The following is a 14,728-nucleotide window of genomic DNA, read 5'->3' as shown; positions in this document are numbered from 1 at the left end:
TGGGTGAAAGAGTAAGACTAGAGGCAAATAAACACTGTACCCTAGTTGCTAATGTTGTTTTCCACAGAGGTACAAGATAATAATCCTGAACCACTACACATGTATACTGGAATTGAACAATTAAATAAATGGGTGGCAGATGGGGGAGCCAGGTTTCTCATTGTTGGAGTGCCAGATTATAGATAAGTATGTGGGGAAGGTTAGGATGGTCTACATGATACTGGATTAGAGCTGGAGACTGTGAAATCATGCTTAGTGACGGTGGGTACAGATAGATATATACAGAGATACTTATAGGTTTGTGGATATACAGGAGTTAATATAAACGTACTTCTTTCCTCTCTCAGCTGACAGGGCCTAGAAGCTGTGATGCTCCAGTAGCAACAAGCATTCCCAATCCCAGATCTGGTTTCATTTTTATATATAACAGTTTGAGATATAATTCACATCCTTGGTGCAACCATCGCCATTATCATTTTTAGAATATTTTCATCACCCCCCCAAAACTCTGTACTCATTAGCAGTCACTCCCCATATCTCCCCAACCTTCCCATTTCTAGACCACCACCAATATACTTTGACCCTGAATCTTCCTAATCTAGACATTTAATATAAATGGAATATTGCAATGTGTGGTCCTTGTTTCACTTAGCATAGTGTTTTCAAGGTTCATCCTTGGGTCATGTGTTAGTAGTTTACGTCTTTTCATGGCCAAATAATATTCCATCATATGGATATGCCAGCTTTTCTTTATCATTCATCAGTTTGTGGACAGTTAGGCTCTTTTCACTTTTTGGCTATTATGAATAATGCTGCTATGAATATTGGTGTACAGGTTTTTGTGTGGGCGTATGTTTCCATTTCTCTTGAGTAGATACCTACGAGTGCAATTCATCTTTTGAGGAACTGTCAGACTGTTTTCCAAAGCAGCTGCTTTTTTACAGTTCCATCAGCAAAAAAGTATATGAGGGTTCCAGTTTCTATACATCCTCTCCAACATTTGCTCTTGCCCATTTTTTCTTTTTTTTTTTTTAAAGATTTATTTATTTATTTTGAGAGAGCGAGAATGAGAGAGAGAGAGAGAGTACATGAGTGGGGGAGGGTCAGAGGGAGAAGCAGGCTCCTCGCTGAGCAGGGAGCCCAATGCGGGACTCGATCCCGGGACTCCGGGATCATGACCTGAGCCGAAGGCAGTCGCTTAACCAACTGAGCCACCCAGGGGCCCCTTGCCCATTTTTTCAATTATGGACACACTAGGGGGTGCGAGGTGGTATCTCATTGTGGCTTTGCTTTGTATTTTCCTGATGGCTAATGGTGTTCAGCATCTTTTCATGGGCTTATTGGTCATCTGTATATCTTCTCTGGAAAAACATCTATTCAGATCCTGCATCTACTTTTTTTTTTTTTTTAAGAGAGAGAGCATATACGTGAGTTGGGTGGGGGGGAAGCAGAGGGAGAGGGAGAGAGAGCATCTTAGGCAAGATCCATGCCCAGTGCAGAGCCTGATGCAGGGCTTGATCTCATGACCCCGAGATCATGACCTGAGCCGAAATCAAGAGTCAGAAGCTTACCAACTGATCCGCCCGGGTGCCCCTCCTATATCTACTTTTAAGTTGGGTTATTTTTCTTTTCAATAGGAATTCTATATATTCTAGATACAAGTCCCTTATCATATACATAATTTTCCAAAATTTTGTCCCATATCTATTTGGTTTCTTGATAGTGTCCTCTGAAGCACAAAATTTTTAAATTTTGACAATAACCAATTCATCTTTTTTTTTTACTTTTTTGCTTATGTTTTTGGTGTAATATTTAAGTATCTATTGTCTTATGCAAGGTTATAAAGATATGCCAGGTTAACTGTCAATAGACTGAAGATTATAAGAACTTGATTTCAGAAGTAGCAGCATTCACATCTGTGTTAAAGTTTGTACCTTATACGTTAAAACCAAAGGCAGGTGAATGAAAGTCTTAATAATGAAGAAATTTCAAGGGAAAAGATAAGGGAACTAGCAGTCTTGATCTCTCCACCCCACCTCATGCACCTTCCATTCTCCACTTTCAACACCTTCAAACCCTGATCCAGTAAATGCTTCTGACTCTCCTCGTCAAATCATCTTTCTTTTTCCCATAGCTTCTGGTACGTCAGGGTTTTGGGTTTATTTTATGCTTTCATCAGGCAACCAAGAAGATATTACTATTCTTGTCCTGTGTGTTCAGTTTCAAGAAAATAAGCCACATGGCTAAAAACTTCTTCTAATCAGGTAAGTGATAATTTTTTGTTGTTGTTAAATTGTTAGATTACGTGAGCTCTCTAGTACCACCTGGATCCAAAATTCTGTGACTCTGTTTCCATGGTGCTATGGTTTTAAGATTCTAATCCATTGGTGGTTTAGTTGTCAAGGCAGTTACAGGCAGCCTCACCCTCTTCTCTGGTCTCCTGTTTCTGGGATTTCAGACATGGCTGGCGGGTATTCCTAAGCCAAGTGATATCTTCTTCAAGAAAGTAAACACAGCCCACCTGTGGGTCTATGTGACCTACCTTGTAAGGAGAAGACAGCCACAAAAACCATCCTTATGCTCACTAAGGCAGGCAAGGTCCAGTGAGGAGAAAGGACATTGAAAAACTACCCTGGCTAAGTTTTTTTAGAAAGAGACATAGTCTATTGGCCACTAGGCTCAGATGAGTTTGTGGAGAAAGATGCAAATATGGATGGAGTGGTCAATATGTCCTCTTACAAGGAATCCATCTTAGAATACAAGACGGTGACTCTTCTCAAGGGCCAATGCTGGATGATGGTATAACTCCCTGGAAGAGGAGAGGACCCAGCAGAATTCTGTCTTGCAGCCAACCAGGAAAGGAAAACCAGTCCCCTGGGAGAGAAAGAGATGGAGGTCTGGTCTTTCATCAGGGTTTCTTACCCTGGGAATTTTCTTACCAAAGGAATTTGCTGTTCTGTGAGGTGAACAGACGGTAAGACCCTCGGCTTAAAAAATGTTTCAAAATCACTCCAATCCCAGATGTATGGTACCTACCCTGCCCCATTTCCCCTGCACTCCCCCCCAATCCTGCCAACTGTCTTTTTCCATCATGCCCTGTGTATGGGGAGGTGTCAGGATGCTTCCCAAGTAATTTCTATTAAGGAAAAAGGAAGGGGGCCAGAAACCTCTTACCCTGCCTTGTTGGTTACAAATTTCGTTCCACTTCATAGGGCTTTCTCAAGAACTTCTAGTGGATGATTCCATTTGGGGTGGATACCATTTGTGGATTCTCTAGCATGTAGACTGATAGTCAAGATTATATATACTGTTGCTTCTATTATTTTAAGCAGTTTCCCTTTTATTAACAGATTACATTCTACGGAACTTTTGTTAGAATAAATGAACCAATGTTGATACATTATTAATTGAAGTCCATGCTTTACTCGGATTTCTTTAGCTTTTATCAGATGTCCTTTTTCTGTTCCAGGATTCCCTCCAGGATACTACATTACATTTAGTCATCATGTCCCCTCAGGCTCCTCTTGCTGAGGCAGTTTCTCTGACTTTCCTTGTTTTTAGAATCTTGACGGTTTCGAGAAGGACTGGTCAGGTACTTTGTGAAATGCCCCTCTACTGGGATTTTTCTGATATTTTTCACATGCTTAGACTGCAGTTGTGTGTTTTTAGGGAGGAAGATGACAGAGGCAAAGTACCGTTTCATCATATTATAGCAAGGGTACCCGCTATCAGCCTGACTTAGCAGTGTTGGTATCAACACTGATCATCTGAGATAGTGTTTGTCACATTTCTCCACTGTAAAGTTACTCTTTCCCCCTCTCTTTCTACACTGTCCACTTTGGAGCTCACTATCACAGCACACACTTCAGGACAGAAAAGCTATGCTCTCCATTCTTTTTTCTTTTTTTTTTTTTTAAGATTTTATTTATTTATTTATTTGAGAGAGAGAGAGAGAAAAACAGCATGAAAGGGGAGAGGGTCAGAGGGAGAAGCAGGCTCCCCGCTGAGCCGGGAGCCTGATGTGGGACTCGATCCCAGGACTCCAGGATTATGACCTGAGCCAAACGCGGTCGCTTAACCAACCGAGCCACCCAGGCGCCCTATGCTCTCCATTCTTGAGGGCAGAGTTTCTACTGATTTTTAAACTATTTGTTATTTCCTCAGTGGTTGTTCTAGGGCTTAGACAGTATCTCTTAATTTGTCATAATCTCCTTCAGATTAATATTAATTCCAAGATACATAGAACATTTGCCCCACCCCTCACTTTATGCTATTGTTGTCATGTCTCTATATATTAAAACCCAACAATACAGTGTTATAATTGTTGCTTTACATAATTTTACATCTTTTGAAGAAACCAAGAGAAGACAAGACACACACACTTACTTAATACTTCCTTACTTCCCCATAACTTTTCTTCTCCTCTCCTTTGTATTGTAATATTATATCTCTTTATGTTACAGACTCAGCAACTCAATTTTTGAAAGCATATTTATGGAGATATAGTTTGTATATCATACAATTCATGCATTCAAAGCATAGCATTCAAGGGTTTCAGTGAAAGCACAGACACGGGTCACCATCCCCTGGGAAACACGTTCTATAGCCCTTAGCCATCCTCCCCTCTAACCTCCCAGTGTCTGCCTTCCTTGCTAGTATTCATAGCAGTGGTTTGTCCTGTGACCTCAATTCTTTGCAAGATCCAAGAAGAGTTGTTGGTTTCCAGTTTGTTCAGATTGTTTTTCTTGTTTTAAAAAATGGGACTGATAACTCCAAGACTATTCCGTGTCAGACAAGAAACCAGAAGGCTGCTCAGTTAATTATTCTTCATTCTTTTTCTGTTCTCAGAATGTATACTAACAATCTAGCTTCAAATTTACTGATAATTCTGCCAACTTAAATCTACTGTTGAGCCCCTATAGTGACTCTTCATTTCAGGTACTGTTACCTCTCAATGCCAGAATTTCCACTTGGCTCTTTCAAATAATGTTTACCTACTGATATTCTCTATTTGATGAGTTACTGTCATAAACGTAATTTCCTTTAGCTTTTTGAAACTATAATAGCTTTTTTGGAGTCTTTGCCATATGAGTTCATAATTTGGGCCTCCTCAAAGTAGTTTCTATTGCCACTACTTTTCCTGTATTGAAGGTGATAATACTCTGTTTCTCTGCATCTCTCATAGTTTTTGAGATAATACAGTGTGGCAACTTTGGATTATGATACATCCCTCTCAGGGATCATTGATGTTGCTCTGTTTTGTTAATTTTATTAGTTGGCTTCATGGCTTCCCTGGACTAATTTCCGTGGAGTCTATTTTCCCCAACAGTGTGTAGCCTCTGATGTCAGTGCTCAGTTTCCCCATGTGCTTCCCAGGAGTCACCCAGGCTCAAAAAAACGTAATGTTTAGCCAGTGATCGGTGAGTGGCTGCGCTTAGGCCCCTTCAGCCAGTAAGGCTTCCACTCCTTGTTCATGGATCTGTGTATGACTTGGGAATTCCTTCAAGCCTGCCCCATGTCTAAGAGTGACTAGTGCCTTTCAAGTGCCTGCTCCGGTTGGTCCTTGATATGTGTGTGTACCTAGACATGTGCACAGCTTTCCAGATGGATTATTATAACTATGATCTTACAGGGCACTTTTTAGCTATTTCCCTGATTCTTTCTGTTAAACTTCTGGATGGCCTGCTGTTTCATTTGTTGTTGTTTTATAGAACTATTAGAATTATAATCGCTTACAACTAAGGTCTCTATATTCACCAATGCCTAAGTCATGCGTTCCCCCCACTGTGTAGCAAATAAAGGCAACTCCTTCCATGGAGCTGTGGAGCTCCAGCCCTCCCTTCCTCTTCTCCCTCTGGACAGGTGTCTCATTTACTGCATCGGATCAATAGAGGAGGTGGAAGGGGCAGCCTATTTTTCCTGGAGTGACACATCTATCCTACAAGTGGAGTTGAGGAAACTTCTTGGCTTCTCCTCTTGGCATAGAAACTCCACCCTACAAGTGGGATTTTGGAGGAGAAATGGGAGCCCAAGGTCTTTTTGAGTCACTCCTTCCAGGATAGAACCTCTGCTCTGTAAGTGGGACCTGGGAGAATGATAGCTTGCTGTCCTTTCATCCTGCCCCCAGCATGAAACATCTGCCCTACAAACTAGAGTATGGGGGGTGGGGTGGGATCAGGGCCCCAGGACTCTTGGCCTTCCTTGCCGTGGGTAAAGCCTCTGCTGTATAAGGCAGGAGCTAGGTTGGGCATGGAAGCCCCAGTCTTCTCAGCTGCAGCTGACTAAAATTGAGCTTCTTAATATGCAGCCAGAGTGGCAGATGAGGCTCTCCTTTGAGGATGAAAGGCTTGAATGAGATTTTAGCTCCTTAATAGGATCTTTTTTTTCTGAGTCCCTTTATCTCACTGAAAAGGTTTATCAGGTTGTTGATATTTAAAGTCTTTTAGGGGTGCCTGGTTGGCTCAGTCAGTTGAGCGTCCAACTGTTGATCTTGGCTCAGGTCTTGATTTCGGGGTTGTAAGTTCAAGCCCCATGTTGGGCTCCACGCTGCGCGTGGGGCCTGTTTAAAGAAAATAAAGTCTTTTAAATCATTCTCTTGTCATTTGAAATCTAGAATAGTTGGTTTTTCTTTAACTCTGTAAGACTCCAAATGTCTGGACTCTATTTGCTTTCATTTTGGCTGGTCAATCATTAATTTTGCCCAAGTTTATCTCTTTCTTGTAATAGTTTGCCAAAGACAGCTAAGATCAATCAGCAAATATTGCCAATATTCTGTTTTCTAGTATCTTCTAGAGGTGTCAGCACAGTCGGCTTATGTAGAGGAGACAATTTTACCATATGTTTTGCCAGTTTGGCTCTAACATCGGTTTTCTCACTGCCCCAGGATTTGGCGAATGTTACCTTTTAGTTTTTGTTACATTAGCAGTACACTTCTAGGAGCAACCTCTAAACAAAGCAGCTTAATACAGGAAAGATGCAGGGCAGTGATTCCAGCCCCATACCCTTGTGAGAATGAAACAGAATGATGCATGCAACCCCCACAGGCCAATCTCCCTACATCAAAGCACTGATCACAGTGAACTGTTTCCTTAACTGTTTAATTACAATGGGAACTCCAATCATACCCTTGGAAAATACAAAAATAGCTAACATCTTATGAGGACCATACATATATTATATTGTATAATCCTGGCAATAACCCAAGAAATCATGGCACGATTCTAATTCACAGAAGAGAACATGAGGCTCAAAGCAAATCCAGAATCTAGATCTAGCTGGCTCCAGAACGAGACCTCTCACACCAACTCTTGTATGTTTCCTGTCTGTATTCCTAAATCTCTATTAAAACTCACTTCTGAAGAATGAAGTTCCATCTTGAATTAATAAATAAGGAACAAGTTGATTTCTAATGCCGTAGATAGTCATATGTAAATTTGCAGGATATCTCTGCAAATTTTATTTTAAAAAATGAAGGATTCTCTGGGGTGCCTGGGTGGCTCAGCTGGTTAAGCATCTGTCTTCGGCTCAGGTCATGATCTCAGGGTCCTGGGATCAAGCCCCACGTCGTGCTCCCTGCTCAGCGGGAAGCCTGCTTCTCCCTCTCCCTCTGCTGCTCCCCCTGTTGTGCGCTCTCTCTCTGCCAAATAAATAAAATCTTAAAAATATAAAATAAAAATGAATGATTCTCTCTGAAAAAAGTCCCTACATTTCTGAATTGTAAAATCCTTATTAAAGTATTTCTTACTATTCTATCACAAGGTGAATTAGGAAATGCCAAATAGACGGAAATGGTGCACAGTAAAATGAACCCCCAAACATATTGTTGGGTTATGGAGTACTTATAATTTGTATCTTCAGCTTTATGAAGTAATCCAGTGAAAAAGAGCAGTAGTGTACGTATTAGGGCTAGAGCTTGGGCTAGGGCTGCCATAACAAAATGTCATAAACTGGGTAGCTTAAGAAACAGAAATTTATTTTCTCACACTTCCGGAGGCTGGGAGTCCAAGATCAAGGTGCCAGCACAGTTGGTTTCCTCTGAGGCTACCCTCCTGCTGCCTCTTCACAGGGTCTTTCCTCTGTCACCTGCATCCCTAGTGTCCTAATCTCCTCTTCTTATAAGGACACCAGTCAGATTGGAGTAGGGGCCAGCCTAATGGCCTCATTTTAACTTCATTGTGCTTTAGAGGCCCTATCTCCAAATACAGTCACACTCTAAGGTACTGGGCATTAGGGCTTTAATTAGTGAAGACAATAACAGTATGTAAGAAGAGGGTAATTTAGTCACCAAAAACAATTATTTAAATCATAGTGAATGTCGTAAGAAGCCATGGCTATTTTCTTTCGCTCATTCTCATATATCTATGTCGTATGTACATATGAACAACAACAACACCTTTTCATATTCTTTCATTGATCAAAATGAGCAGAAGTTATATATATGTGTGTATACATACACACACACATGTACTAGCAATGAACAGGAAAAAAAAGTTAATTTTACACTTTAGAATCTTTTTAATTGAAGTATAGTTGACATATAATATTAGTTTTAAATTCTTCTTGAATGACATATTTTCTGTTAAATAGAAGAAAAATAGTATTATTCAATGTGGAAGATCTTGGTAGATGGCATTGTACATGTAATACTTATTTTATATTCATATTTATGTTAACTTCAAATATACAATTCCAATATATGATTTATGTTATGTGGCGTATAACATATTATAATACAACTAGGACTATAATGCTTTCATACTTTGCAAATTGTCCACATATGCTTTTCTAATTTTGTTCTGACTAGTCCACTTACTAATATTCCAAAGGTCTTTGTAGGCCATAGTGAGCGTTTATCCTTCAACGAGGTGTACTTTCTGTAATATCTTTGAGAAATGCTTTGGCATCACATATGGAATACGATTTCTACAAAAACATAGCTACATACTTTAAAAATATGTTGAATAGGCTTGACTTCTTGATACATACTAAGATTTGATTTCTACTGAGGCTTTTATTTGTAGATATTCCCATATTAGTTTCTTTTAAGGAATTTTTTCTTGATGAGTCCTTTTATGTCGACAGAAGGCTGAGCTATGTCTGAAGGCTTTTCCACATTGATTGCATTTGTAGGGCTTTTCTCCTGTGTGAGTTCTGTGATGTATAATGAGGTCAGACTTCTCAGAGAAGGCTTTTTTACACTCATTACATTCATAAGGTTTCTCCCCAGTATGGATTTTCTGATGTCTCATAAGGCATGACACTTCACTGAAAGCTTTCTCACACCTGGTACACACATAAGGTTTCTCTCCTGTGTGTATTCTCTGATGTACAAAGAGGTGTGACTTCATGCTGAAGGCTCTCCCACATTCATCGCACCCATAGGGTTTCTCTCCAGTATGAGTTCTCTGATGAATGTTGAGGTGTGATTTTTGGAAAAAGGCTTTCCCACACTCACCACATTTATAGGGTTTCTCCCCAGTGTGGATTCTCTGATGTTCGATGAGGTGTGACTTATGGGCGAAAGATTTTCTACATTCAGTACACTCGTAAGGTTTCTCTTGAGTATGGATCCTCAAATGGATAACAAGGTTGGACTTCTTGCTGAAGGCCTTTCCACACTCCGTACACACAAAGGGCTTTTCTCCTGTATGAGTTCTCTTATGTATAATGAGGTCTGACTTCTGGAAGAAGGCTTTCCCACATTCGCTACATTCATTCTTTCTTCTGTTACCACTAAATGAGCCTAAATAATTCAAACTCCTACCATAGGAGGCATATTTTTGGAGTCTTTGTTTGGAAGAAACAAAGTCTGTGCTCAGAGGAAATATATTTCTAAGTGCATTACATTTGTTGCCCTTTTCCCCAGTCACAGTTTCCTGGTCAATGAATGCAACATGTTTCAAAAATGTTTCTTGGTTCTCTTGGTGTCTTTCCAAGGGGTTATCAAGTTGCCAGACTTCTTCTATAAGGAAGCATAATTAGCTCTGTTTGTGAGTATTTCTGCTAATGTATTATGGTTCATAACTTTTCACCCTATTGTGAGATTGAATCTTTACTTTAAGGCCTAGTATCCCTAATGAACAGAAATACCAAGGCTACATGGAATCTATACCCCTGAGCTTTGTAAGAAAACCACAACTTAAAAAAAAATCATATTCGTAGAAACAGAAATAGAGAATATGACAAAGAACACAAATATATCTGGCTGTCTGCAAATAGGACTTTGCAAACTGGGAAGAAAAACAAAAATAATTACAAGGTGCAATAAAAAGGAACAAAGGAGGACAGCTGTTACGGGGTCAATAGGAAGAGCCCATCTAGAGAATTACAATGACTGGCTGAAATGGTGATCAGAGGAAATAAAGGAGAGATTGGATGAGGAACAGAGAGATCTGAGCTGGTGTCTCATCGACTCATTGTTGGATTGCTCTAGTTTAATCCTCACTCGTCTCTCTGCTTCCAGTGTCTCTGAGCTCGTCTAGTCATCCATCAGCATGAAACGGACTTGACAAAGCCATCGAGCCCACTTGCAAGCAGTAGCCAGTGCCTCAGAAAGCCGTAACAGTAATTCGTTCTTATATGGGTGTGAAGGCCCAGGAACCCATGTGTCCAGTAAGAGAGAAATAAGCCACAGAATAAGCCAAATACAAATGCCTCAGGGTTAGATTAACTATTGAATTCTCACTCCTGAGTGTGTCATCTTAGTCTATTAATAGTTCACAGATACTACATTAATCCTGACTTTTAAATACTCTCCCCCCTTTCTTCTCTACCTAGCACATATAGAAGAGGAATCACAGTTAAGAAAACAGGTACTAAATCCAGATTACCAGGGTTTCAATCCTACCTCCATCACTAATTAGACATGTGGCAGAGGTCAAGTTCCTTGATCTCTTTGGGCCTCAAGTTCCCTTTCTATAAAAAAAGGGATAATAATAGCACCTACCTTGTAGTGTTGTCATGACAATTAAATGAGTCAATAGATGTAAAGTACTCAGAATACTGCCTCACACATAATACGTTTTGTCAGTTAGATACCATTATTACACGTATTATTACTGACAACTATGTGCTTGCCACTTTTGCTTTACATCGTGTTTTCCAAATTTCTGGATTCTATTAATGTGGAGACGCTAAGCAGCAGATTTCTCACTCTGGATCTAAAACCCTATCTGTCTTCATTTTCAGCTATTTTATAAACCTCTGACAGTACTTGACTACTGTTAAACTTATGCTACCTACATCCAGAGCAATAAAGTCATTCCCTGGCTCAGAATTCAATAATTCTCCTGAACTTCCTAACCCAGTTCCTGACATATGAGCCATCAGTCTTTAAAGAAAGTGAGTAGATTTCTATTCTTTATCCAACACTGGTTCCCCAGAGGCTAGACTGGACACCTCTCCTAGGAAGATACACACATGGCCAAAAAACACATGAAAATGTGCTCAACATCACTAGTCATTCAGTGCAAATCAAAACCATAAGATACCACTTCATACCCATTAGGATTGCTACTAGAAAAACAAAACAAAACAAAAAATAACAAGCGTCAGTGAGGATGTGGAAAAATTGGAACTTTGTGCACTGCTGGTGCGAATGTAAAATTGTGTGGTAGCTGTGGGAAACATCACAGCAATTCCTTAAAAATGTAAACACAGAATTACCACATGGTCCAGCAAATTCACTTTTGGGTGTATACCTAAAAGAATTGGAAGCAGGGGCTCGAACAGAAATTTGGACACCAACGTTCTTGGAAGCATCATTCACAGGAGCCCAAAGGTAGAAACAACTCAAACGTTCATTGCAAATAAATGGATAAACAAAATGTGGTATACACATACAACAGAGTATTCTTCAGCCCTAAAAATCAATCAAATTCTATCACATGCCACAACGTGGATGAACTTCGAAGATATACTAAGTAAAATAAATCAGACATAAAAGGACAAATACTGTTTGATTCCATTTATATGAGGTATCCAGAATGGTAAGATTCTGAGCAAAGAAAATAAAGTAGTGGTTAGCAGTAGCTAGCAGGGGAGGTAGGGCGGGGAGGTATAGTTTAACGGGTACAGAGTCTCGGCTGGTGGTGATGAAAGAGTTCTGCAGATGGATGGTGGTGATGGTGCACATCAACGTGAATGTACTTAATGCCGCTGAACCATACACTTAAAAATAGTAAATTCTATGGTATGTATATTTTGCAAAAATTAAAAAAAGGCAAAAAAACTTCTCAAAGTCTTAAATGAAGTTGGTTAAGAATCACAGGCAGAATATACCTGGAAGGGAAAATGTCGCTCTCTAATAGCCATGAAGAGAAGAGCATTAATGTGGGAAGGTGATATATGGAAATGGCATTCAGGTAAATAAGGAACTTATGTCAACCACCCCAGTTGTTTTCAAAGGGCCAAAGGCTTTAAGAAGAGAGCCCTGAAGCATATTTTTCAAAGATGCCAACCCTTATTGATCAACTGTGATCTTTTAAAAAATTTTCTTTTAAATTCCAGTAAACATATAGTGTTATATTAGTTTCAGGTATGCAATATAGTGATACAACAGTTCCGTATATTTCTCAGGGCTCAGGACAAGTATACTCTTAATCCCCTTCACCTATTTCAGCCATCCTCCCACTATCTCTGCTCTGGTAACCATCAGATCAACTGTGATCTTAATTTCATTCACTTCCATCCACAGAGTCCTTTACCTAACTCACCTGCATAGTTCCAATTTGGGATTTCTCTCTCCACCATCCATGGTTCTTCACCTTGTTCCAACTTGTGGATCACAGATGGCTTTGTGGTTTGATATCCTGTCAATGGGAAATGATAGAGGATTTGGACCTAGCTACCTGGGCTTCAGGTCCTTTGAACTCTGAACTTCATCAGGGACTTCCTGATGAAGGTGCCCATTTGTACCTGAAAAAGAGAGGTCTTTAAACAAACTTGAAGCCAGACCTCCCAAAGACTGTCAATCTTAAATCTACTAAGACCCAGAGCCATACTTGTAAAAGTACTTCAAAGGGCTGATTATTTGGAGCAACTGAGAAAGGTAAGGTAGTTAACTAAACACATGCCAATCAACACTGGGAAATGGTCCTCACCCACTGAGATGAGGTTGATATAGTTCTCTAGCATCACATCCCTGTATAGATCCCTCTGGGGAAGGTCCAGATACTGCCACTCCTCCTGGGTGAAATCCACAGCCACGTCCTTGAATGATACTGGTCCCTGCAACAACACATTCCTATTCCAACTAAAGTCATCAGTACTGCACAAAATGGAAAAAAAAAAAGCATGGCAACTTGTTTAAAGCATGCTCATTATTTGATAATGCTTCTTAAAATTTGGCCCCATTTCATTTTGGGTGATAGTATACTAATTTGGTCTCATTCTGTTTCTCCTGCCCTATGCTTTGATGCCCATTTGTCTAGTTTTATGTTCCATTTTGTGGGTAACACAAAAATCATATTTGAAACATTTTACACTGAATATTCATTATTCATTAGGCAATTCTTTCATTGTCATTAAGCAAATATTTACTGAACACCCCATACACATCCAGAACTGATTGTCCTAGATGTAAAGGACCAAATATCAGAATCCGATCCAATTTGCCAAGGCACAGAAAAGATGCTCACTTGGTATCAAGTTATACAAAGAGAAGGCGGCACTGTTCAAAATGCTCTTGATAAGTTTTTTTTAACAAAGCATTTTAATTGTCAATGTTTAAATTAACAATGTACTAAATATCTGTTTTGCTATTTTTCATTTTCCTATACTTGTATGACCAACAGTAAGAGGATTTAATGTTTTAACCAACATTTTTAAAGGTCACAGAACAACTATAACCAATATAAAAAATCCCATTGATTATTAAGATTTCTTTGCATGATTTTAGCTCACATGGTCATTTTTACAGTCCTCCACTACTGTTCCTATATAATGAATGGAACAAACTAACTCACCTGGGACTTGGTCATTTTCTGCAGCCTTTGGGTGAAGACAGAGATCTATGAACACAGAGGTAGGGGGAGAGATGGAGCCATGAGAGACCAGGTATGACTTGAAGATCCCAGAATCCCTGGTGTAACAAAGCCATCCACAGCTGCCTCAACAGTTCAGTAGGGGAAGCCACTCTGTGAGAGAATGTCTCCTGGGCCCTCCAGAACTCATTGTGAGAAAAACCACAGATTTGCACTAAGATTTAGCTGTAAGACTATCTGTTGCAGCACTTCTTAACATACTGAAAAATTGGAACAAATTAAGGAACTGGTAAAACAAACAGATATATACTCCAAAGATAATTTACAGTCATCAAAAATGATGTTGCCAAATATTTATCAATATGTAATGGCAGTTGGTGCACATCCTTCTCTGACCATTTAGTCATGCCTTCTGTGGATTCTAACCAGGGCTGTAGGAACAGACAGGTTGGAGTCTGAAGGTAGAATGTACCAGCAACAGGTTCTCAGTGGGACCCAGGAACTGCGGAAGAGAAACCAACAGACCCTGGACATATAATGTCCACATCGTGAGATTCGTGCCACAGTCTTTCTGGAATCTTTCCCGGGGAGCTGAGTTGCCGATCCCTGTGTTTTAAGCTAAGGGGGAGGAGAGGTCAGTTAAATGCTATGTTTTAGGTTGGGAGACATATAAAGAGTAGGAGATTTGGAGGAAAATATTTGGGCTTGAATTTACCTCTGGCTGTTTGACTTTGGGCAAGTCAGTC

General features: G+C 39.9%; 2 protein-coding genes across 8 annotated transcripts in view; both read right to left on the bottom strand.

The window, feature by feature from the left end:
* Window positions 1-14,728, bottom strand: part of MYOZ3 (myozenin 3) — a 381,468-nt gene that overhangs the window by 157,427 nt on the left and 209,313 nt on the right. The gene's annotated exons all lie outside the window — the stretch shown is intronic.
* The window catches only part of LOC102726813 (uncharacterized), a 12,205-nt gene continuing 1,418 nt past the window's right edge, over window positions 3,942-14,728 (bottom strand). For 3 of the 7 annotated variants that reach the window (XM_031036723.2, XM_081826193.1, XM_081826194.1), the window contains exons 2-5: window positions 13,965-14,009; window positions 13,101-13,227; window positions 12,714-12,809; window positions 3,942-9,961 (exon numbers count right to left, since the gene is read on the bottom strand). In XM_031036723.2, coding sequence (XP_030892583.1) covers window positions 9,042-9,961; window positions 12,714-12,809; window positions 13,101-13,227; window positions 13,965-13,979 — 1,158 coding nt within the window. In that variant the 5' untranslated portion in view covers window positions 13,980-14,009 and the 3' untranslated portion in view covers window positions 3,942-9,041. Of the gene's footprint in view, window positions 9,962-12,713; window positions 12,810-13,100; window positions 13,268-13,964; window positions 14,010-14,728 lie in introns of all 7 variants that reach the window. The other 4 variants (XM_081826196.1, XM_081826197.1, XM_081826195.1 and 1 more) reach the window with 3 other exon arrangements.

The sequence above is a fragment of the Leptonychotes weddellii genome, chromosome 7 (genome assembly GCF_054177405.1).
Source record: "Leptonychotes weddellii isolate Sample4059 chromosome 7, ASM5417740v2, whole genome shotgun sequence".
Classification (NCBI taxonomy): Eukaryota; Metazoa; Chordata; class Mammalia; order Carnivora; family Phocidae; genus Leptonychotes; species Leptonychotes weddellii.
The sequence above is the reverse complement of the archived record's forward strand: the minus strand, read 5'-3'. Positions and strand labels throughout refer to the sequence as shown.